General features: G+C 38.4%; 1 protein-coding gene across 2 annotated transcripts in view; it reads left to right on the top strand.

The window, feature by feature from the left end:
* The window catches only part of cntnap2a (contactin associated protein 2a), a 306,440-nt gene that overhangs the window by 227,150 nt on the left and 54,554 nt on the right, over positions 1-24,736 (top strand). For both annotated transcript variants that reach the window (XM_077624212.1, XM_077624211.1), the window contains exons 16-18: positions 2,102-2,258; positions 3,504-3,631; positions 19,091-19,261. In XM_077624212.1, the coding sequence (XP_077480338.1) occupies positions 2,102-2,258; positions 3,504-3,631; positions 19,091-19,261 (456 nt within the window). The remainder of the gene's footprint in view (positions 1-2,101; positions 2,259-3,503; positions 3,632-19,090; positions 19,262-24,736) is intronic.

The raw sequence follows: 24,736 nt of genomic DNA, 5'->3' as shown, positions 1-24,736 counted from the left end.
TGTGGTGTCGTGCATAAACTTCAGAGCAAAGGGAGAAGATTGTGCATGGCACAACAGAAAGTTAATGTTCCATGGCTTTTTCTGTTACAAACTGACACCGGCCCCCCATCAGAGAAGGGAAAAGTTATGTGGCCCTCACAAGAAAAAGTTTGGGGACCCCTGCTCTAGATGATTGATTTGCAATTTATCATGGTAGCTCGACTTTCATTGCCATTGACGGCGCGAGACATGCAGTTTAATTTGACTGTAAAGGGCAAATGAACGAAGGTTCATTGGACCGTTCCATACAAAACAGTTAAATATCCCAAAGGGTGCTGACATAATGGCCCTCCAAAGAAAACCATAACTAAAATAACAACATAGATGAGTTTGACAATCCCTGGTTTAGGGGGTAGTCTCCCTTTTGCCTGAAATGAGCTGGGGTAGATAGGCTCCAGCACCTCACCCCCTGACAAGGATGAGTGGTGTTAAAATGAATGAAAGGTACTCTTTTTCATGAGCCTAATAGGGGTGTCACTTTGGTGTTTCCAGTTTGACTGACCCTCTACCCTCCTTCCCGAGGAAATATTACCAGAACCCAACACTACTTTACAGCTGACTCATGTCAAGTTTAGTGTTGTTTGTTCTGTTATATTAGAAAAAAAAAGTGAGAAAAGCTTTCCAAGTATGTCCATCTTTCTCCTTCAGCCAAATATGTTCTTTCCGTCTTTCTTTCTCTCTCCCGCTCGACTTCCTCCACACTAGCACACACATTTGCAGACAACCACACACACACAAAAAACACACGTGTTTTGCTTCTCAGTCAAGTAAGACAGTGACCCCTCTCTTCATGGCTCCCTGAGCCAATTTCACCACAATTCTCCTCTTGCACATTTTTTTCTATGTGTGCTGTCATGCTCATACCCTACATCTCCCTTATTTCTCACCATCTCCTCTCCTTACTCAGTTTGTTTTGGCAGAGTTTAAATCCATCTCACATGAGACCTGGCACATTTCATGATTCTCATTGTGCATAGTGTCATCCACATACTCCTACACTTGTTCCTTCTCTCGCTTCACCTGGAATAGCTCATGTAGTGTCATGAATATAAAAAAACATCATAATTGAATGATAATTTTAGATAATTTGCTTTTCTCAGAAAAACTTTAATATGAATCTTATGCACAAAAATACAGTTGTGTTTTATAATTAGTCATTCATTTTCTGAACCACTTATCCTCATGTGGTCAGGATTATACAAATTGAGACTTTTATTGTCCTTCATTAAATTTGAATTGTTTGGTATTAACGTTTGCTCCAAGAATTACAAAACATGACTGAAATTGTATATTTAATCACATAATTAACACCTCAGCTGCCCTTAGTGCCACATTTTGATTTGGATTGGATGTTTGTTCCCAACATTAGCAACCAATAACTTATTCATTATTATTATTATGAGTTATTTATTATCATGTGTAATGTTTGATTTTGCTTTTGAATTTTTTTATTACATTCTTCATGAATATAGGTTAGTGTAAATGAGCTGATTTTTAAGCCATCAAGTAGGGTTGCATTTTCTTTAAAACTATATGATTTTGCTTTTGTTTGAGTTAGGAGGTAAATTTAATATCGATCAATTTCCTTTTTTTCATGAGTATATATTGGAAAGCAATTTCTGTGTCAAGTTAGTGTACAAGGTTTATATTTTCTGAGGCAAAAATAGCAGTATTTCTTTTCAAAAATAGATTTTAACCGTATCAATGAGCAGTTTCAACACAATCAATAGCATATTATCATCATCGTTATCAGGACTTGTTTGTGTTCATCTTATATATATTGATGTGTAGTCCAACTTTGCAGCACTTTTCATATTTATAAATCATATTCATTAACTATTTCATCTGCCTGTGTGGTACAATCATTAGTCAGAGGGAAAATTTCTCATTGACCTTTTAAAACAAAATGAACAAGGCTCAGTGTTCAATGATATGAGTTAATGAGACATTCAAATGTCTTAAATATATTTAACTAACAGAATACAGTCACCTTGCAGCAGCTATTTTGAAAGTAGTCACATGAATGGAAATGTCTGACGTCTTTGTATTTTTCGTTTCTCAGATGGCACTCCCTACACATGGTGGGTCGGCCAGGGCAGTGAGAAACACTTCTATTGGGGGGGCTCAGGTCCTGGCATCCAGAAATGTGCCTGCGGCATTGACAGGAACTGCACTGACCCCAAATACGACTGCAACTGTGACGCCGACCACTCACAATGGTAAATTGGTGTTAGTGCAGTAATGCAAGTGTGTAGTTACTCTAGAATACACAAATCTGTGAGAATATTGTTCTAAAATATAAATCAATAGCAAGTTCACCTGTCATTCAGAATTATTTAAGATTAGATCTTCTTTATTCAGATCAAGTTCATTTGTCATTGCAACAAGTGCAACGAAACTTCATTCCAGGTTCAACGGACAAGGTTAAATGGACCACACAGTCTAATTTAGGTGCCTGTAGTGCCGAGTGTGCTTGCAAGGTTGCTTGTCACTATTCACACATCAAGGCGCTTAGGGAGCAACTCTGATGTCAGGTCATCTTGCTCAAGGACACATTGACACTTTGACAGCAGGGATCAAATCCCCAAGCCCAAAGTTCAGGGGACACGCCGTTTTACACATTCTCAGCCCTAGTACAATGGGATCATTTAGTAAACGTAGAAACATGATTTGTAAAGGAATCTGTTCTAAGGACATCCCTAAATTACACATCAACAATCGTAGTTCTGGTCCAGGAATGTCTGATTTTTTTCACTAGGTTAACCCTTTTAGTTAATTCTGAAAGTTCACCCTCAGAATAGTTTATTCTTTTCTATTATTCTATTCATTTTCTAAACCGCTTAACTCACAAGGTTCGTAGGGGATCTTGGAGCCTATCCTAGCGAACAACGGGCCAGAGGCTAGCCAATCACAGGGCACATAGAGACGGACAACCATTCATGCTCACACTCACACCTATGGGAAATTTAGAGTGTTCAACCAGCCTACCCTGCATGTTTTTGGGATATGGGAGGAAACCGGAGTACTTGGAGAAAAACCACACAAGCCCGGTGAGATCATGAAAACTCCACACAGTGCGGACCAACCTGGGATTGAACCCCAAAAGTTTCTAAGGATCATTTATTTTGAATCTAACTGCAAAGGTTAAGGAGACTGTTTGGCACATGTTTTGTTTCATGACCACAAACTCCATAACTGACTATTGCAATCTCTTAATAACTTAATGAAATGCATGGATCTTGTTATGATTATAACTAGTCATATTCTTTGTTATACTACTTTGGCAAGCAGCCTTAATTCAACATCAACAATGAACGATTAATGAGTGTCACTCTGAGTCTCTCATTCAAACATTTCAAACCAGAATCAAAGCTTTTTGTCCATGTTTTGACCCATATATATATATACATATATAATTTGGGGCTTTGGAGTTCATTTTATTCGTACTTAACTTTGTTCTCCAGGAGGGAAGATTCTGGCCTTCTTACATATAAGGAGCACCTGCCAGTTAGCCAAATTGCAGTGGGTGACACCAACCGAGTTGGTGCTGAGGCCAAGCTGACTGTTGGACCGTTGTACTGCCAGGGAGATGGTGAGTCTTATTATTGACATGTGTTTACTGTGGTCCTTCACCATTTTGCGGCTTCAGTACATTGCATTTTTTTATATTAAGTATGTAAAAAAAGTTCATAAAAATGTCAAAATTCATGCTGAAAGTCGTAAGCGGAAGATACTTCCCTGTTTTACACTTCCCACTAAGAAAATGTTGGAAGACAGGGGACACTCAACTAAGCTCAGAGAAAAACATGGCGGACACCTGGCGGTGGCAGTCATTTTTATTCGAAAATAGTGCTTTCTGAGTGGCATCAGAAATGCGAGCCCCATGCGACCTTACAGCGGACGCCGTGGTGCTCAATTGAAAATAGAGCTTGCTTGGTGGACTGGATGTCAGGGAGCTTTGGTGAAGGTGGATTTTTTTTCAGGAATGCTACAACGAGCAACGTTATGGCTGACGCTGGGGTCCTAAACCAAAAATAAAACTTGCTCGGCGGACTCCGTGAGCCTCGTGGTCGCGCAGCTGATGGTCGAATTTCCCAGAAATGTTTCAAAGTGCAATCCACGTTTCTCCCCAAACTATGACGGCAATAACAATGAAGAACAGCTTAGTCTTTGAGAAATCGGCAATAAACTTTCAATATGGCCCACAGTTTGAAGCAAAGTGTCCCAGAGATTGATGACAACATGGTCATAGCCATGAAATATGGCAATCATCTTGACAGTTTCATGTCCTTGACAATAGCACATTTTTACCAACAAAGAAACAGCGGTCACAACTCTCCATCAACACAATATTTATATATATTAAAAATGACAGTGATTGGACAATGGAATTGTATTCACTCCAGGTGTTTTAATCTCGTCCAAAAACTGACGTGAAAAGGAGTTCATGTACTTTAGCAGGTCAACAGCATTTTTTTCTTAGTCTTTAAATGTTTTCAGCACTTGGTGAAGTTAAGTTTCTTAACTAACTCAATCACATGATATATGTTTGCCATGAAAGATGCCGAGGTAAGAAAACAGAATATGATTACTATCCAGTGTGGAAATTGAACATATACTATAGAGGCAGTTGACCTAAATGGACCATATTCAACCACTGCAATGATTCTACAAATAAACAATAATTGTTAAAGAATAAAAGCATGCTGCAAGAAAATAACACCTGAACTAAACTGGAAAACCCCAAAAGAAGGCAGTGGTTTGCCGTCAGGGCCTTCAGCCTTCTAAATGTGTCGCAAGCTGTAGCTGCAGTAGAGGTTTTATAGGCATAAAATAGTTTTTGAGGCTTGGATTGATTCCGACAGCTGAAGGCGTCGCTAGAAAATTCACGGACCGCCGCTGAGAGAAGGTATAAGTCTATCATCAGCATACATACTGTATGATTCTGGAAATGATTTGATTGAAGACAGATGTTATTTAAATATACAAGAAAAGAAGACAATCCTAAAATTGAAGCCTCTAAGATGATGTTTTTTGAATAAGGCTATTAGATCAGAGACAAGACCAACCTTAACAATGAATGCTATATACTGGTGTTCTCGAACCAAGATACAACCATTTGGCTAAGTTCCACCCTATAAAGGGTGTGAGTCAAAATTTCTCAATATATCTATCATGTCAAAATCTTTTTATATAGAGCTATAAATAAATAAATAAATACATAACAAAGCAAACACAGAATTTCAGAATGAATGTTGAAATAATAATTAACGGTGTTTAGATAATAGAAGTGGAAATGTTCTAAGAGAAGAATAACATTCAGTTTGGATGAGTCTCACTGATTAACTGCCATTGATTAAAATCCAGCATTCTCCATGAGAAATCTCACAAACATCCATTCACTAAAACCAAGAGTCCCAGTTTGTAACTGTTACACACTGTAGACAGGAATGAAATTCAATAACTGTACTAATAAAGCACCATGTGACAATAAAACATTGCCCCATTTCACAATATTTGTACTTGCTTAAGGCCATGCATGAAATATAATTGAAAGCCATATATGTAAAATGAAAATAAAGTGCAAAGTAAGTAATATACTTACTTGAATTGCAAGAAAAAGAAGTCAGGAACATGGAGAGTGGTGAAAAGGTCTGTGGTCTTAGTAGATACTTTCAAACTAAGTTTAAAGGTCACCACTGTGCCTCAAAGCCTGAGAACTCTGCTCCATAATCATCAGTAGATCTTAAAAGAAACTTCAATCCTTTTAGGTGGCCTCTTCCAGGAAAACGAAAAACAGAATACCATGCATTAGCAGTAGGTATGAAATATATCTCGGTACAGAAGCAATGGGCTAATTAAGATTAAATATGGACATCAATGACCTCAGCTGCTGAGTGGATGACCATTTTCTAAATCCTTAGCTGCTTCCAGAGGCACGGCTTTGTAACCTTTTTGTGAAAGGTTCAGTAAAGGTTGGCTAAAAAGAACACCTCCAGACTTGTTATCGTGCTTATTAAAAATGCTCCTGTTGACAGTTTGCAAAACCTTATAATGGTCAGGGCTACTACATGGCAGCTTGGTCTTTGATATTAAACTGGAGAAATTTCCCAGAAATACCATGCAGTGGTACCTCTACTTAAGAAATTAATTGGTTCCAGGGTTTTTTTCGTAACTTAGTTTTGTAGTAGTAGAGGCATATTTTACATTGAATTAATATGATCTGTTCCACAATCTTTCATACTATCCCCTATAAATTATTAATAAATGATATTTTATTATAAATCTCTCTCTCACTCTCTCTCTCTCTCACTCTCTCTCTTGTCACTAACACAATATGCTCAAGATTTTTTTCAAAATGTAAACAAATAATACATTTAATAATATACTCACCTCAATAATAAACCCATAACTCCAAATTGTGTTAGGCACACTGAGAAAAACTCAAGAAACAACTCTGAAAAACGAGGGCTGGCCCAAGAATCGGGAACTCACGGCCAGCCAAGGAGGGTTTTATCTTGACTCACTAATTACTCTTTGACATTGATGGCTACTTTGCTAAAATGCCTGCATTCTACATTTTGGTAACTTTGCAGCATCACAGAGGCACTGCTTCCTGCAGCGAGGCTGCGAGGTGATGGGCGATACCTAACTTTAGTACTAAAATTTAAAAAGATGAAACATTGGATTAATATAAGTGCATGAAGCCATTCTGTGTGGATATTGCTAATTCAGTGAATGGAAAGTGAGCCTGTCTTTCATGCTAACTAACTATGTAGAGGGCCCTTCAAGATCAACTCTTGTAAGCACTGCAATATCAAAGTACAGTAATACCTTGACATACAAGCGTCCCAACATACGATAAAGTTGAGATACGAGGAAAATTACGAGCTAATTTTTGCCTTGACATACGAGACAAATTTGAGATACAACCATACGAGATGGTTCCCGATGTGGCCGTCCGGGTGGCCGAGTATCCAAGAGGCTGCCTATAAGAATAGCATCGCTCTGTCTTTCTTGCCGCATCTCCCTCGCATAAAGATATCTACGAGCACCGGGTCGTACAGTTTGCATTTTTTTACTGGAGATAGCGTGACCGAGTCGATAATCTGAGAAAAATGCCACGGAATCTACATGGCAAGCATCTGAAAAATACACCAGCAGAACCCTTAAAAGGGAATTGTGGCTGGTTCAATAATTTTAAAAAACGAACTAGGATACACTTGGTTCTGAGGCATGGAGAAGCTTCAAGTTCCGACTAGAAAGCCATCTTTGCCTCAGTCATCGCACAAGGTTAAATTTAGTGTAACGTAAGATTAAAATTCATTTTTTTAAGTGAGTGTGTATCGTAATCTAAATTCACTTAAATTAAATTTGTTATTTTGTGAGTAGGTGGTGAATTAGAACTAATATAAAAATATGTTTTTCCATTCGGATATCCTGTTTGTGGTGCTTTTTCAAAGGATGGGAACAGATCAATTTGTATCCATATAGTGACTTTCTATGAGAAAAATTGGTTTGAGATACGTGTAAATTGACATACGAGCTTGGTCCCGGAACCCATGAAGCTTGTATCTCACGGTATTTCTGTATTACACTTGTACCTCAATTGTGGCTTTTCGTGAATTGGACACCTTTAGGTATTTTTGAACAGTAATTTGCATATCAAAACTTTTTATAACGCAAAAATTTCACATGTAGAAACATCCGTAATAGAAGTACCATTGTACTTAAAATAGGAATCCATTTTAGGATGATTTCTCTATGTGCAACACTGTAAGCCATAAAACATTTCCACCAGAGTGAGCAAGTTAGATTAACATTCTAGTTTAGAAAACAATGATAGCATTTTGTGATTGTTAGTTTTTATTCTTGATATCCTTTCTGCCCACCCCATTTTGTTGGTGCAACGGTCAGACTGGGAAAATAATGTAGTAACTAGAATGTTTAGGGGCCATGTTTAGAGAAAAAGTTTGAAGCATAAAGTGGCATTTGGTTGTCGCTCTAATTCCACGTTCAAATGACTGCTTCGGTTCAAAAACTGAAAAAGTAATTGGTCATAATAGAATGAAATTCACTCTTAACCTTGCCTTCATATCTACTTTAAATTTAATATCATAGACTCAATTAACACAGAAAAAAATCTAGGCAGAACATTGGGTTGCTGTAACATATTTGGAAATATAAGTACGTATATCGAATAATGCATTACAACAACACATTTTTAAAATAAACTATTATTCATTTCTATTAATATTATGCAGCCCGGTGGATTAGTGGTTAACATGTCGGCCTCACAGTTCTAGAAACGAGGTTTCGATACCAGGTCCTCAATGTGTGAAGTTTGCATCTTCTCTTCAGGGCTTGCATGGGTTTTCTCTGGGACCTTAGATTTCCTACCACATCCCAAAAACATGCAGGGTAGGCTGGTTAAAGATTCTACATTGCCCCTAGGTATGGGTGGGCATGTGAATTGTTGTCCGTGTCCTTGTGTCCACCAATTCAGGGTGCCTGGTGCCTGTAGTTAGCTGGGATAGGCTCCAGCCCCTCCTGCGACCCATGTGAGGATACGTGGTTCCGAAAATGAACCAATGAATGAATATATTTAAGCATGAAAGAGAGACCAAGGTTGCTGATGGTGTAGTGGTACATTTACCTGACTTCAGTACAGGCAGTATGGGATTGATTCCAACTCAGTAGCATTATGATTGTCAATGTGAATTGTAGTCCGTCTCTGTGTGGCCTACAACTCAATGCCGACCAGTTAGGGAGTAGTCTGCCTTTCACTCAAAGTCAGCTGAGACTGGCTCCAGCTAACCTGTGACCCTGACAAGGAGGAGTGGTTTTGAAAATGAATGAATGAATTAGAGAAGGGGTGGCCAATTCCAGTCCTTGAGAGCCGCTATCCGGACTGTTTTCTGTATCTGCCTCCTCCACCACACCTGAATCAAATGATCAACTTAGCAGCAAGCTCTCCAGAAGCGTGTTACTGGCCCCGATTATTTGATTCAGGTGTTGGTGGAGGGAGATCTGGAAAACAGCCCGGATTGCAGCTCTCGAGGACAGGACTTGGCCACCCCTGAATTAGAGAGAGCAGGCATGTTTTTTATTACTTTTTCTACAATCTGTGCTAATGGCAAAAGAAATAGCACATTATTAAAATGACTTCGCTGTGTACTGTTCGTTGATGCAATGTTAGAAACCTTTAGAAATTAGCAAGCCTCTTTTGGACTATTCTGCTCCTGATTTGTCTTAATCATAATTAAAAGCTAACAGGATACAGAACAGTAAACGCTGTTCATGCATAACAGCTTGGCGAATTGTAATATAGAGGTTGCATTAGTGTTAGTAAGTGGCATGGTGCTCATACTTTCAAATTATTTAGTTTACAATGCTTTATCTCCGTCTAGTGAGCCGGGGGGAAATATTTAAAGATGAACAGATTTATAATCATGTATGCACATGTGATGCTGTTTTTCATCTGCATTTCGTTCTGATCTTTTTCATCTTTTTTCAACTTTCATGTATTCCCTTAGAGTTTAAGATGCTTTTTGTTGGGGTGGGTGGTTACACAGACACGTTTCTCCTCCAAAGTTCTTAAAATCAATGTACTCTGTATGGGTTTTAGTAAAGTGAAAGACACCTGCTGATTTGGCAGCTCTCACTCTATTGGCCAGTTGTGCCCTCAGTTCTCCTGCACTTCTTTTTGCTCCATCCTGCGGCGTGTCAGTCCTGCTGATTAAGTGCAACACTCACCTATCACATCAGTCATGCTTGACAACCTTTTCAAAGTCGATAATGGAAAACGAGCTCTCATATAAGGGATGTGTTATACGACAAACATACTGTTGGAAAGCAGCCTTGTCTTGTGTTCTTGTAAAAGGTAATTACAATAGGGTGCCGATGTGGTACGATATGGACTGTACACATACGACACATTGTGTTTTACAAAAATAACTGACTATATTAAAGGATATTACAACGAAAATTGTACCTTCCATTTTTCTACCCCAAATTTACTCTCTCTAATCACTTGAAAGACAATAGGAATCTTTAGTCTCAATCTGTCTAGCAGTTTTGACACAATTTCACATCAAAGGTGTGTTCACTTTACTGCGCTACAAACACTTCCGAACCACAGTGTGACATCACACGTTTACACTTGTTCAGGCCGCAATTCATTACTATTCCAATGACGAGCTCAGCTCTCCATTCATCCCATTCGCTTTCTTTCACCAAGAGTGATTTTCTTTAACAGTGTAACATTTGGCAGTTAAGTAAATTTAAGTCTCCCGGGCTAAGCGGGACCGGAGAGAGAATAGGGTAGGTGGCAAAAAAGTGAGTTGTTTTGACTGCTGCTACTACTTCCCATCATGCGGGTACCGCTAGGAGAAACGTATTCTGACAGCCATTGTTCCAAACCAGGGGTCGGCAACCCTCAGGTCTTTCATCCTTATAGTGTGGCTCTGAGTGGCTTGGAAAAATGAATAAATTAAAAAAAAAAAACTAAGTTGTTAGGTTTGGGTTGTTATTTCATTTTCTCCTCCGTGTGTGCATATGTTCACTTTTTACCCTTGTTTATCCCTCCTTGCTTGCCTTTCCCTCTCGTTTCCAAATGCGCGTCATTGACAATTATTTCCGGTCTTGTCTATTTAAAGTTCATGGATTGTTTGTTATTTGTTGGACTGTCTGATTTACGGGTACACGGTCGATTGGTTGCCGGTCTTTTGGTCGCCGATCTTTTGGTCGCCGGTCTTTTGGTCGCCTGGAAGGTGAGTGATAATTACCATTTAAATCGTTGCTCAAATTCCCTAAGTACAAACTGCGAATTACTATTTAGTCATACTTAATACCCTAGTAATTATTAGGCTAAAGAAAAGCTCAAAATTTCCTGGACTTTTATTGTTTTTTGTTGGAGAACTTGTTAAGACCCTGACGTAGCTTCTTAAAGGGACAACGCATGTACATACAAACTCTAATACACTCACACGTCGGCTCAGTGAAACTGCTCATGCCATTGTTGGCTTTTATTGATGCGTAGACCGTGTTGTTTTACCTTGTTTTGTCGCCGGTCTTTTGGTCGTCGGTCTTTTGGTCGCCCGTTGTCGCGGTCGGGGCGACTAAAAGACCACGACCAAAAGACCGGCGACCAATCGACCGCACTCGTAATTTACGCTACCTTGTTTCCATAACCCTAACCCTCGTTCCAAGTATTTAACTGAAGTGTATTTAATTTGCTTTAGTTCTTTAATATTTTAGTTCTTAATTAGAAGATTATTGTGTTCTTGACATATTAGAATTAATATATTTTATTGTTTTTTGTTGCTCAAAATAAATGTAATACTCGCGAAAGACGGTATACCTGCCAAAACGCTGTCCATTTGTCGCGACTTTCAACTGCAGCAAGGCCAAGTATGGAGAAATGTAAGAAAAGAAAAATATCTGAAGAAAATAGAGCATTCAATGATGCCTGTGCAGATTCATTGGCATTTACTTCTGACGAGAGTGACCTACCAGGATGCCTAATTTGTGGAGAAAAACTGTCTAACAATAAACATCAACAAACATTAATAAACACTAATAAGTGTACGGCTGGGATGAACCCCGAAGCATGAAAGGGAAGTTGTTGTTTTAAAAATAAAATACTTTTTCTTTCTAATAAATGCATTCATAAATAAATTCATTTTAGATGTCAAAAGGTATTTGCGGCTCCCAGTATTTTCTTTTCCGTGGAAACAGGATCAAATGGCTCTTTCGGTGTTAAAGGTTGCCGACCCGTTTTCTAAACTATTGCCCCTTTCAAATGACTCTTTTCCAATCAAGTAAATGTTGTTTTGTGTTCTATTTTTTCGCTCTCAACAGACTCTGATTTAACAAAACGCTTCATACTCACAAAGGAAAAAAATGGCTGTAGAAATACAAGAGATCAAAGGTTATATTTTCAACTGGGGTTTGATGTAAAAGTAATAACCACAGTGTAAGAAAAGCAAACATGGATTTAATCTCTGGTGCAAGGAGGCTCGATCATTGTGATAATGCTTTGTTTATCATCTTGTTGACCACAGATTTTTCACACTAAAGGGAATAATGGAGTGGACCTGTGTAATCTTATTCCTCAGCAAAAGTGTACATATGAGCCTTTTACTGCTCACTGAGATACATTTAGAAACCACTGAGGCATTCCTTGATGAAATAGCACTGTGTTAAACTCTCAGTATGCCTGACAGAAATTGGCCTGTTTCAGTTGAGAGTGCAGAACATGACAAACCACCTGGCCCTGCTTCTTGCCGATGTCATACTCATTATGGGTCTCTCATTAACAATCTGGCGGTAGGGCTTACAAATGTCTCATCATCATGAAACTGCCAACATACAAACGAACTATCTTTTAATGACCATGACATCAAATCTGTAGCGTGTGTGTGTGTGTGTTTGTGTTTGTGCTTGTTTGTACAGGACAGCATAGTCCGTGCAATTACCAAAACCAGTAGTGAATACAATTTTAAAAAGCATCTTTAGAATGGTAAACACTCAGAAATAAAATATTTTTGCCATGTTACTATCCAAGAAATGGGAAGATGGGGTGTATATTATGATTGGGCATTTAAACATATATTTAAAATGTCACATTTGAATAGCAGCTCAGTACAAGATTAATGCCGCTAATACAGAGCTGCCATATGATTGTGCCTTTCAAAGGAAATTATTAATATATCTAGTAGGGAAATTTGGGTGCATGATTTTCTGTGTTTGTAATGCACAAAAAAAGCATGTGTAGTGCACATGCTTTGGCATTTATATAGAGCCCTTGCCGTAATTAATTTGATTATGGGAGTGTACAGTCCTCAGCTAGCCAAAAGAATTGGTCCCGTTTGCTTATGTTAAATGGATGGTACAATTAATATTAAGCATTGAGTGGATATCCTGTCATAATTATTAAATTTGCATGCAGTGTGATGCACGGCATTCGATTGAATTTAATAAGGCAATCACATCATAAAATGAAACGATAAAAAATATATTCAATCAATTATTGCTTTTCTATTTACTGATAAGAAGAAAAGACATTTTGTTTGTGAATTTTATGTCATTTAAAACCAATATTTCTCACGAATGACCTTATATTTCCTTTTACTCAGCATTTTACTTTCAATAAAAAGTCAATTGTTCATTTAGATCTGTGCAACAAAACAAAAATGTAATTAAAAAGCAATTATGTTTTAATTGCATGTGTTTGAAAAAGATGGGTTGGTTCTCAATGCGGATAAAATATTTGATGGTGTTTATGATAAAAGAGGGAAGCATAAGAATGTTGCCACAATAACAAAGTTGAAGTTCAAGGAACACAGTAATTTAGATAGTCTTTACATAGATACAAAAATATTGAGGTGATACTTGTTTCCTGCAATCAAGTTGAATTCTTATTGTCTCGATCACACTGTCTTATTGAATTGAGTTGAATTGAATGCTTTTATTGTCATTGTACACATATAATGAGATTTAAAGCTTTCACCATGTAGTGCATAAATGACAACTACAAATAAACTAATAAATAATCAATAAAGAAGAAATGAATAAATAAGTGGTCCAAGTGAGATCAGCAGAACGGAGCGGTCTTGTTCCATCTGAAGTCCAGGATGAGTTCTATGGTTTTGAAGACATTCAGTGGCAAGTTGTTGAGAGCCCACCACTCCCAGAGTCTGTGGACTCAACAAGAAACAAACAAACTCATAGATAATCAATATATAGTAATGCTAAATTATGAATGTTTTGATAGATGGAGAAATGTTAAAAGAAAAATAAATATATATTTAAAATTATTACAAGAGCTTGATCAAATAGATAGTTTTAAAACACTAACAAATAAAATAAAAGCAAAATTGCCAAAAAGAAATTAAAACACCATATTTCTCGGACTATGAGGCATATCTGACCATATGCCACACTCACCATATTTGAGAAGAAAACTTTGTTCTTGTATAATCGTAAATCGTGACCGGACGTTTGGTCGCCGGACGTTTGGTCGCCGGATGTTTGGTCGCCGGATGTTTGGTCGCCCGGACGTTTGGTCGCCCAGGTGAATATAATTTTGAGAGCTGGTTTCAACAGTAGATATTTAGATATTAAACTCTCTCTCATGAATATAATTTTGAGAGCTGGTTTCAACAGTAGATATTTAGATATTAAACTCTCTCTCATGAATATAATTTTGAGAGCTGGTTTCAACAGTAAACTCTCTGTCATGTTGTCAAACGTCCGGCGACCAAACGTCTGGCAACCAAACGTCCGGGCGACCAAACGTCCGGGCGACCCAACGTCCGGGCGACCAAACGTCCGGCGACCAAACGTCCGAGTACCATGGTAAATAGCGACCAGTCTCGGGTGCAGTTTGTCTTTCGCCCGAAGTCAGCTGGGATAGGCTCCAGCAACCCTTAAGAGGATCTGCAGTACGAAAGATGAATGATGAATGAATAAGCAATTTAGCCTGTAAAATATTCATAGAGTAATGGCCAGACTGGACATTAAACTATGGGGGTTCAACGCAAGGGGCGAGGGGTGGGTAGCGGTTAATGGTACAAAAATTATGTTGTTAGTGTGTTGTTATAAGCCACTCATCTATACTTATCGTGCTATAAAACATAGCTAAGCAGGTCAAGTATTAATAGTCCGACATTATTTTATGTGATTCTTAACTATCACTATAGTATTTTTCATCTCAACACTCCAGTGGCCCTTAAACGATACAATATGCCTTTACTATTTATTATGATCAAATTAAACCGTAGCGGCATAAATCTGATTGATGACATTGATGTCTAGTGCCAAGTATTGGGATATTATAGAATTCCAAAGGGGGTAAAAATTGCAAAGGTGCTTTTTCCAAATATGAAGGTTACAATACTTAGGACTTGCATAAACATTCCAAACAAAGAGCACAAGAGGGAGCATAAACAGAATGACAGTTTGTCTGAACCTTAATAAGCAATTTTATTTACAAAATGGCTTATCAAGGAAAACACTTAAAACTCAATTTGAATATGCCCCAAAAGAGCTTTGCTTTCTTGTGTAGCTAAAAGTAATATCAGCAATGTTCATGGCGGTGCACAAAAGATTTTAAATGAGAAACCTAACTTGGGAAGATTGCTGTATGGTGTCCAAACTGTTTTTTAAATTTATTTATTCATTAACAAAAGCACACAAGGAAGAAAAACTATTAAGGCAAAGTACGCATTCAACATTTTTTCATTTTAATCAACCTCCATACAAATTCATTTTTCAAGAGAAGTAGTGTGGTGGTCCGAAAAATACTGTACTTGTGGTCCAAGTTTGGACTTGCATGACGTAAAGTAAAGATATTAATACGTAAGGCAGTTTGATCACCATGTTAATGTAGCAGAGCTTGTGATTAATGTGGTACACAAACCCAAGCCTATTGGTTTTCTCTTCTAGTGAAAAAAACATTTCGTTGGCTATACGACAGTCCTGCAACTCTGTTTGCTCTCCAACATTCACTTTCTGGCTCACTCAAATTTTCTGCATCATACATTAGATCCTTTGAGCTCTTTCCCCAACCTCCCACATTTTAGCTTTTTTTTTTCTTGTTTTTTTTCCTCCTCCTCAAAAGTGACTCTGCCTCAGGCTGTACTTCTTTATCCCTTGTGTCCTTCCTGCTTCTATAAGTCGCTGTCATCCTTTTCTCCCTCTTTCTTGCCAGCAGCTTTTGACATTAAAGACAATGCATACAAGTGTGTAAAACATTGTCTTTGACTTTTTAACCTGTTTAATGTTTTTCAGTTCTCATACTGTTAATTCAGACAACAGAAGCATTCAATAGTTGCAGATGCTGATTGTTTTTATTCTGTAAATTGAAATTTAAGATTAAAATGTTTGTCATTATCATAGCTCTGACTTTTTCAATAACCAAGATAACCCATTTAGTAATAAAATATTATTTAAAATATAATACAAATTAGCCACCTATGGTGTAGTGCAGGGGTAGGGAACCTGTGGCTCGGGAGCCACATATGGCTCTTTTGATGGGTGCATATGGCTCTCCGCTAACCTGTGGGGTAAAATATGGAAACTATGGAATTATTTTTTTCATTACACTCTTCTGCATCTCATTGATTAGCAACAACGTAACAATGTTGTCAAAAGAATTCGGAGACTTTTTGTACTTTAAAAGTGGTGAAGTGACTAAAAGAGGCACACATTTTCATGTAGACTTTTAAATTCGGAGCATGGCTCTCAAGGATTAACATTTAAAAATATGAATTGTTTATGGCTCTTTCCATCAAAAAGGTTCCCGACCCCTGGTGTCAATGTGACACCAATGACTTCAATGTGGGCAAGCATGGATAGATTCCCACCTGGTAGCGGGATGATTGTGAGTGTGAATGGTTGCCTGTCTCTCTGTATGACCTACAGCTGATTGGCGACCAGTCTAGGGTGAAGTCTACCTTTTCAGTCAATGGGGATAGGCTCCAGCACCCCACATGACTCTTGCGAGGATAATCGGTTCGGAAAATGAATGAATGAATCCGGAAGATGAATGAATGAATCCGGAAGTTGAATGAATGAATCCGCATCTCATTTTTCTGAACCGCTTTATCCTCACTGGGGTTGTGGGGGGTGCTGGAGCCCATCCCAGCTGACTTCGGGACAGAGGCAGGGGACTCTGAATTGGTGGCCAGCCAATCGCAGTGCACAAGGAGACAAACAACCATTCACGCTCATACTTATACTTAGTGGCAATTTAGAGTGTCCAATCAGCCTACCATGCATGTCTTTGGAATGTGGGAGTAAACTGGAGTACCACGGAGAAAACCCACACAGGTCCAGCACCCCGCAACCCTAATGAGGATAAAGCGGTTCAGAAAATGAATGAATTAGTTTATTCATTTGCTGTACCGCCCATCCTCGTAGGGATTACTGGGGTTGCTGGAGCCTATCCCAGCTAGCTTCAGGGGGAAGGCAGATTACCCCCTAGAAAGGTCGTCAGTCAGCTGTCGGGCACACAGAGACAGACAAACATTCACACAATCATACCCCCACCAGCAGGAATTGAGCCCGTGCCTGACCACACCGAAGTCAGGAGAGTACAGCTCCACAACATCAGGTGGCTTTACTGGTCAAACAATTACTGTTTTACCATCAGTTGGCTCTACAGAACTCGTTAACAATGTTGTTTCAGCACAACAAAACACATTCGTATCTTAGGTTAATGCGTAATAAGAGGAACTCATCATCTTCACAAACTCATTTAGAGATACTCATCAAATCGATTTTGTCCCATAGCTGTTTACTGTCTGTCATTGCGATGACAGACATGGCATGCATTCTCAAAAGATGCATACTTGGTGTGCCTATTGTCTGCCTTAATCTATCTATATTTTTAGTGTTTTTTAACACAATATATACAACTGAGAGCTGTTGTAAAACAATGTCACTGTGCCCTCTACTCTAACAATAAATATCCAACAACCACCCCTAACTCTTTTTGTCTGAAATCTACACAAACAGCTAGCAAGCTAGAAAATCTGAATGAAAATTGGACCTCTGTCCTCACATATCTTATACTGCTTTTTGGGGTTTGAGTTAAGGCAAGTGTGACGGCAAGCCCATGTGACAAGCAACCCTGTTCTTCTCCAAACTTTTTCATTGTAAAACATAGAAATCATGTTGGATTTCATAACTTTATTCATCCCGTATTCGGGAAATTTCATTGTGACAGTAGCAAGAAAAGGCATAGTTATAAGTTAGACAGTACAGTCGCAAAGGCCGCAAAACAACAAAGCAAAAGCACAAAGTACAAAGCAAATCAAAGTAAATGGGATCATTAAGAATCACCAAATCAAATCATTAAGAATGAAAAGCAGCAAAAACACAAAACGAGCAAGAGTGGACGGAGCTACCGCCACCGGCTGCCACTTGAACGGCGCCATTTTGGTTGCGGTAGCAAAAACGGATACAGACTCAAAAGACGTAAAGTTGGCCAAAAACTGGAACCACACACAGGAAGTCTTCCACAAGATGGGGAACTTCTGCAGACTGTGACCGAGGTAGAGAATATGCAGAGTCACTCTTCCAAGCTTATCCGCGCAGTTCCCCAGTAGTCTGGAGCTGAAGACAACAGTAGCAGAGTAGAGCCCCTCGACTATTAAACAGCTTTAATGGGTGGCCTTTCATGTTTATACTGTGCAAAAGTGTCTAAATGGCCACTAGCTGTTCTTGCTCCTGGTGACAGGAAGTAAGTCAATCAGGATAACGAGGCTCTACGCTCCGTCATTCGGAAACACTTATCGCAAAGATTCAGGAGACACAAACATACACACACACAAACTTTAGATGTACAGAGTTGATGTTCGTAAACAAACCAACATTGACACAAAAAGCCACTTACTATGCTTTTGCAAAGCCATCTTATTCCTGGTCTTAGTCCTCATGCCTGCCTGGTTTTTAACTTTCCTCATCAATTTCATTTTTTTTTTACTTCTTTCATTTCACTTCTTAATTCTTCTACTTTTACAATGTATTTCTCCTTTCAGCAATTAGGGCCTCATAGACCCATGGTAAGACGTCACGTTATCAACCACAGTCTGATAATTCATCAGCAGCTGTTTAGCATGAAGTTACTTTGTCTTCATTAGCTGCTGCTTCTCTTTAGAAAAGTTGTTATCACCAATCGAGTGACTTTAATTCCCATCACCTCTGCGGTTCCCTATTCGGAATGAAAAGAAATTATCTGATCGTTCGCGGTTTTTAAATTATCATCAATCCTTTAATAAATCTGACTGAATTTATCGAATATGGCGGCCTAAATTAAAGCCTGAAAGAGTTTCTAACAATAAAAACCTTTTGTAAAGGAGATATTAAATGTGAGGCGTGAAGTGGATAATTGCGTTTAATATCTTCAAATACCACACGATAATCAAGCCAAATGTTTATTATAGAAATTTTAAATTAAAAGCTTTACTATAATCTAATCCATTCATCATTACATGTATGATCTAATTGTGGGTTTTGAATGTATTCCTCTTTGATTTTACAGATAATTACTGGAATGCAGCCTCCTTTACTACTCCATCATCCTACCTTCACTTTGCCACCTTCCAGGGGGAAACCAGTGCTGACATCTCATTCTATTTCAAGACCAGTGCACCATATGGTGTCTTCCTGGAAAACCTGGGCAACACAGACTTCATACGTTTAGAGCTTAAATGTAGGTTGACAATTCTTCACTTTTTTGTTTGTTTGTTTGTTTGTTGGTTTGTTTGTTCTTTGCATACCACAGCAGGGAAATTGGTGTGCCACCTTTACGACATCAACAAAGAGTATTGACCCAAGCTGTATTCTGTTTCCACATAAGGAGGAGAAGTTTCCCATATTTTAGTAACCTTATATCCTGTAATTTGATAATTTTGGATTATAAACCCACCAGATTTTGAAAGAAAATATTATATATATATATATATTACATATATAAGCATCTATAAAGGAAAAGAAATTATTTTAAAAATTGAAGAAAAACATTCACAAAGAGGTTACATGGCATGTGGTGTCAACTGGGATAGGCTCCAGCTCTCGAAACTGGCATGAGTGGCTGGATGGGCAGAAGGACGTGCATATGGACAGATGGATTAACAATGTTGCAGAGTTCAAAGGAGTAAGGGAGAGAGCAAAAGTAGCATTTTTATAAAATGATAAATTGGTAACCATAGCTACCCGATTTGTTTTTAATTTTTACATTTTAAGTAATTTATTTTTTTTACAGTGGAAATGTAGCAATTTGCTAGAGATATTTCCTCAAATTTGGGGCATTTTAAAGTGAAAATTTCCACTTCTTGATGCTTTGCCAATTTGAGAATAAAAAGATCCCAGCTCGCAAAATGTTTTATAGACAAGACCAGCAGCTGTTTGAAGGAAATGAAAGCATTATTAATGGATACTAAATGATGGAACATCTGTGCAACGTTCCCTTTCAAAGTCTCTTTACATGTCACATGGCAGGTTGTCGTGATCTTGTTCCCTCAGACCAAATTACTATCTGTGTGGCCTTGGTGGATTTCACTCTGATTATGAGTGTAAAAACTGAATTTAAAATTGCAATCTTCAGGTTTTTTTAATGGTGCCACATTTGAGTGTGTGTGTGTGTGTGTGTCCTGCCATAAATATGCACACAGAAATGACCGTTTGCCTCTCATTGGGATTCGAGGCACAGTGGAACATTTGGTGTCAAAGGCGACTTGCTGACCGTGCCTTGGCTGCTGTGCCAAGTTTGCTTTTTTTTAGTCCGATGCCAAGTAAAAGAATGATTTTGGAAAATGAATAATGTTCTCTTAGTAGACAAATTTTGAAATGCCAAAATGTCTAACTCATTTGCTAGCATTGGCATGGATAGACATCAATTTCAACTCAGGCATCTCGCCTGCCTCCAACTGATACGTCCGACATTACTATTCTCTGGGCGGTTTGTGTCAGGAATGATATTTTCTTGCTAAGTACCTTTGACTTGGCAGTAAAGGTCTGTAATTAGAAGATAATTTTAAATACCTACAAATTTTAAATAATCCACATATAAAATACTCAAACTTGTTTCTGATTCAATCTACTTTAAGACCTAAACAAACCAAGAGTAAAATATTATTTTTAAAACCAAATAAGTCTCTCTGTTAAATACACATTTATTATTATTCGTGAAGTATCTACGTAACCCTGTTATCATAACCTTTTTATCATGCTAGAAGAAGAAAGTAGTGATATACTAGAATTGAAGGCATCAGAGTTTTCCCAAAGAAGGGGTCCAACAAATTTATACACCTGCTTTTTTTCATATTTATATAAAAAGTCAGCTTTGATTAAATACCTCTACCTCTTGCAACCCAATTATGCATATGATCAGAATGAGAATTATTCATTCATCTATTACATTCATTCATTTTCTGAACCGCTTATCCTCAGAAAGGTTGCGGGTGGTGCTGGATCCTATCCCAGCTGACTTCGGGCCAGAGGCGGGGATACCCAGAAGCGGTGGCCAGCCGATCACAGGGCGACCAACGACCATTCATTCTCACACTCATACCTTGGGGCAATTTAGAGTGTTCAATCAGCCTACCATGTTTTTTGGAATATGGGAGGAAACCGAAGTACCCAGGGAAAACCCACGCCGGCTTTGCGAGAACATGCAAACTCCACACAGGTGGAGCGACCTGGATTTGAACCTAGGACCCCGACGCGCTAACCACTCATTCATCGGGTCGCGCTATCTATTACATTATTTTACTTATTTGAATGAGAAGGTTTACCCTCTTGATCAGCAGTACCAGCTATATAATCAGCAAATGTTTACTCTTTTTCAAGCTGTTCAAAGAAATTGAAGAGCAGGCAGTGAATAATCCCTGTCAACCTCGCGGTAAAAGTAACTTGGACTATTATTGCCGTCAGTGGCAAACTATGAGTCACGCTATGGTAGAAATCGTATTTTTTACAGAAGAGTTCATTCCTAACATTTCACCGCTAAAATCAAACTGTGTATATGTGTGTTGCCAAGGTGTCAGAAATCCCTATCTCCCTTTACTTCCCCCACAACATTGATTCATTTCCTCCCCTGCCGTGCTAACATCTTGCATTTTTTTTCACAGCACACACATTTGGAAACGCAATCACGAAAAAGAACTTGCTTTTCCTGTGTTAACTCGGTCTCACACTCACATAATAACACACTTTCTAAATTCAAACATTTTGCATGGTGCCATGAAATGACTACAATTACACCCAAAGAAAAGGAATGTGGCAGTGCAGGAGCTCCAAAAAAACATACATGAACTTGTTCAAAAGACATTCATTCACATGGTAGTGGTCACAAACCAAATTGTATTACTCTTTTAATATGATTCGAAAAATGAAGCATGGACACAATTGAAAGGCTGCACTGCAGACTCATTGTGAGCTGTGTTGCTAACCGGATTTGAAGTGGTATAGAAGACTCTTTAAATGCAATAATACTTAACAGTACTTCCAGGCCCTTCCATGGCTCTGTATGTGTCAATTGGGGCTTGAGGACACTTCTTGCCCCTGTGGTTATAAACATTCTTAGTCATTTCCATATCCGGATTTTACTTGACGAATGTGATCCACTGGCCTACAACTTAGACATTTGTATGAATGTTTATGTTGTGTGAAGACCTGACAAGCCTTGAGGTTTGTGAAATTCAAAGGGGCCAGCTTTCTGCGCAGGATACCATGACGAATAAATGGTAGGAACTAATAAGATCATTAAAGAGTTTCCTGAAAAGTTGCACACTAACTCGGTAAATATTATTTAAGTGCTGAGTTACATTTATATAAAATATTAATTTGCCACATTCATGCTAGTCAATGGTTAATAATGTTTGACCTTAAAATATTTTGGATCATTATGTCTCTGTTAATTAATCAATTGTTTATATTTCTGTAAAAGTCTTCCTTACGCCCAGTATGTTGTGCTATACATCCTGTTTGACAGTAGATCGTTACACTTTACGTCTTCATACAAAATCGGGAAGTGTCTCTAAAGTTGTGGACAGCAAGTTTGCTTAACTTCTGAAGACTATCGCTTAACTCTTAACTTTTTCTAAGAACCACATCTCCCATGATGTTTATTGGCAAAATAGCAATTATTTCACTAAAATGGGTCTCCCACTGTTGACATATTGGGTTTGAGTTTGATTTATTTAATAAGGGACAGCATATAGTAATGAACATATTCATAGTTTTTTTCTGGTTATAAAACAAAATTATGCATGGATTAATATTTAAAAAAAAACATCTTATCTTAAAGCAAAGATGTTAATTCAGCCAGTTTTATTGAATTGGGCAGGGTGCAATGGATAGTGTTAGGAGTAGCCTGTTATTGTTTTTCCCTTTGCCTTTTCCCTACTCTTGTTTGTCCCTCCTGCCTTGCCGTTGTGCTCGCGCAGCTGCGCGTGAGTCAAAATTAGTTCCTGTTGTGTCTATTTAAACCCCACTGATTATAATGTCATCGTTGGATCATCTGCCTAAATTCCCTTGCCATGTATCCACGTTACCACGTTCCTCGGTTCCCAGTGTTTTCCCTAGTCCGGTTTGGTTTCGTGTTTCGTTTCCTAAGTCTTTGTTATTTCGTAAGATCCCACCTAAGTTATTAAAGTTTTGGTTATGAGCACTATTTCCTTCGTCCTCGCCTGCTCCCCCGCGATTGGGTCCTAATTCCTCGTACCTCCCCTCGACGTCCCTCCGTGGACGTAACAGATAGGTGACTGTTTTTCTGATCTGGCGAGCCTGCCAGTGAATCTCCAGGTGTCACCATTACTTGTATGACTAACTTCTCACTACATACGTTCAAAACACTCAAGTATTTACAAATTAAATAGTACAAGCATTCTGAAAATATGTATTTACTATTGTGATGCTGTGAACATTATGCACAAACGCCAACATTGTGCACGAATTAAAAAAACACATTTTCTCTAATCATTTAATTAAAATATTCACGTATTCATTAATTTCTCTTACGGCTTATTCTCACAAGGTTTGTGAGGGGTGCCCGTATCCCAGCCAACTTTGGGCACCAGGCTGGGCGACAACCTGAAATGGTGGTCCACCAATGACAGGGCACAGGGAGACGGACAACAATTCACGCTCAGACACATACCTAGGGGCAAACCATCCTACCATTTATGTCTTTGTTATGTGGGAGAAAAGAGGAGTACCCAGAAAAAAAACACTGCAAGCCCAGTGGGAGAATGCAAAATCCACACTGGTCCAGACCTGGGATCAAACCCTCGATCCTAGAACTCTGAGGCCGACGTGCTAACCACTTTCCGCCGGCTGCATAACTCTTTGGAAAATGTCAATTGAACTCTAAATTGGACCCCTTCCAAGTCATTTTCACTCATGTATGCACAGTGTAGCTTAGAAAAACTGTTTATTCCTTTTGAAATGATGTTGCATTTTCATCAGTGGCTGGTTAGTCATAAGCATGATTAAACAAAACCTTTCAAAATATAAAACTTTGTAGATTAGGGTGGTCAAGGGAAACACATTTAATCAAAATGCACTCATAAATACATATTCACTCATTCTGTTCCCTTGTTATTTTTATAAATTGCGAATTTTACGAAATTAATGGACATGACAAATTACAGGCATATGCAGCAGCTGGGGATCTTTGACAGTGCACAATTTGGTACTGATCCAAACTAGGATTGTTCAGCCTTGGCAGAGCTCAGTGTTACGCTGACTGCCAGCCTAGTTTGATTGTTTTTGGCTCTTGGCTCTTCTTGCCTCTGCAGCCAAAGATAGAAAAAGCACATTGACAAGATGAGGATCAGGTGTCGACATGCAAATGTCTTAGACGCTCAATTACAGCAATAGTCAACACAATATAAATTCTGTTCATTTGAAAGAATGTTAAATAACATATTTTAAAATGCTAGTCGCATATTTTTTAGACCTCTGATAATGGAAAAAAAATAATGTTTAAACACAAGAAACATCCGACCGCTAACGAACATAGCAATTGCTGGTCAAATTACATACCTGTCAACCTCTGCCGATAACTGCCCTTATAAATGATTATGATTCCCCTTACAAACCCACAAAAAACCTTACAAACACCGTACGAGTCGTATGGTGTTTGTAAGGTTTTTTGGGGGTTTGTAAGGGGAATCATAATCAT

This window comes from Stigmatopora argus, chromosome 17, assembly GCF_051989625.1.
Source record: "Stigmatopora argus isolate UIUO_Sarg chromosome 17, RoL_Sarg_1.0, whole genome shotgun sequence".
In the NCBI taxonomy this organism is placed as follows: Eukaryota; Metazoa; Chordata; class Actinopteri; order Syngnathiformes; family Syngnathidae; genus Stigmatopora; species Stigmatopora argus.
The sequence above is the reverse complement of the archived record's forward strand: the minus strand, read 5'-3'. Positions and strand labels throughout refer to the sequence as shown.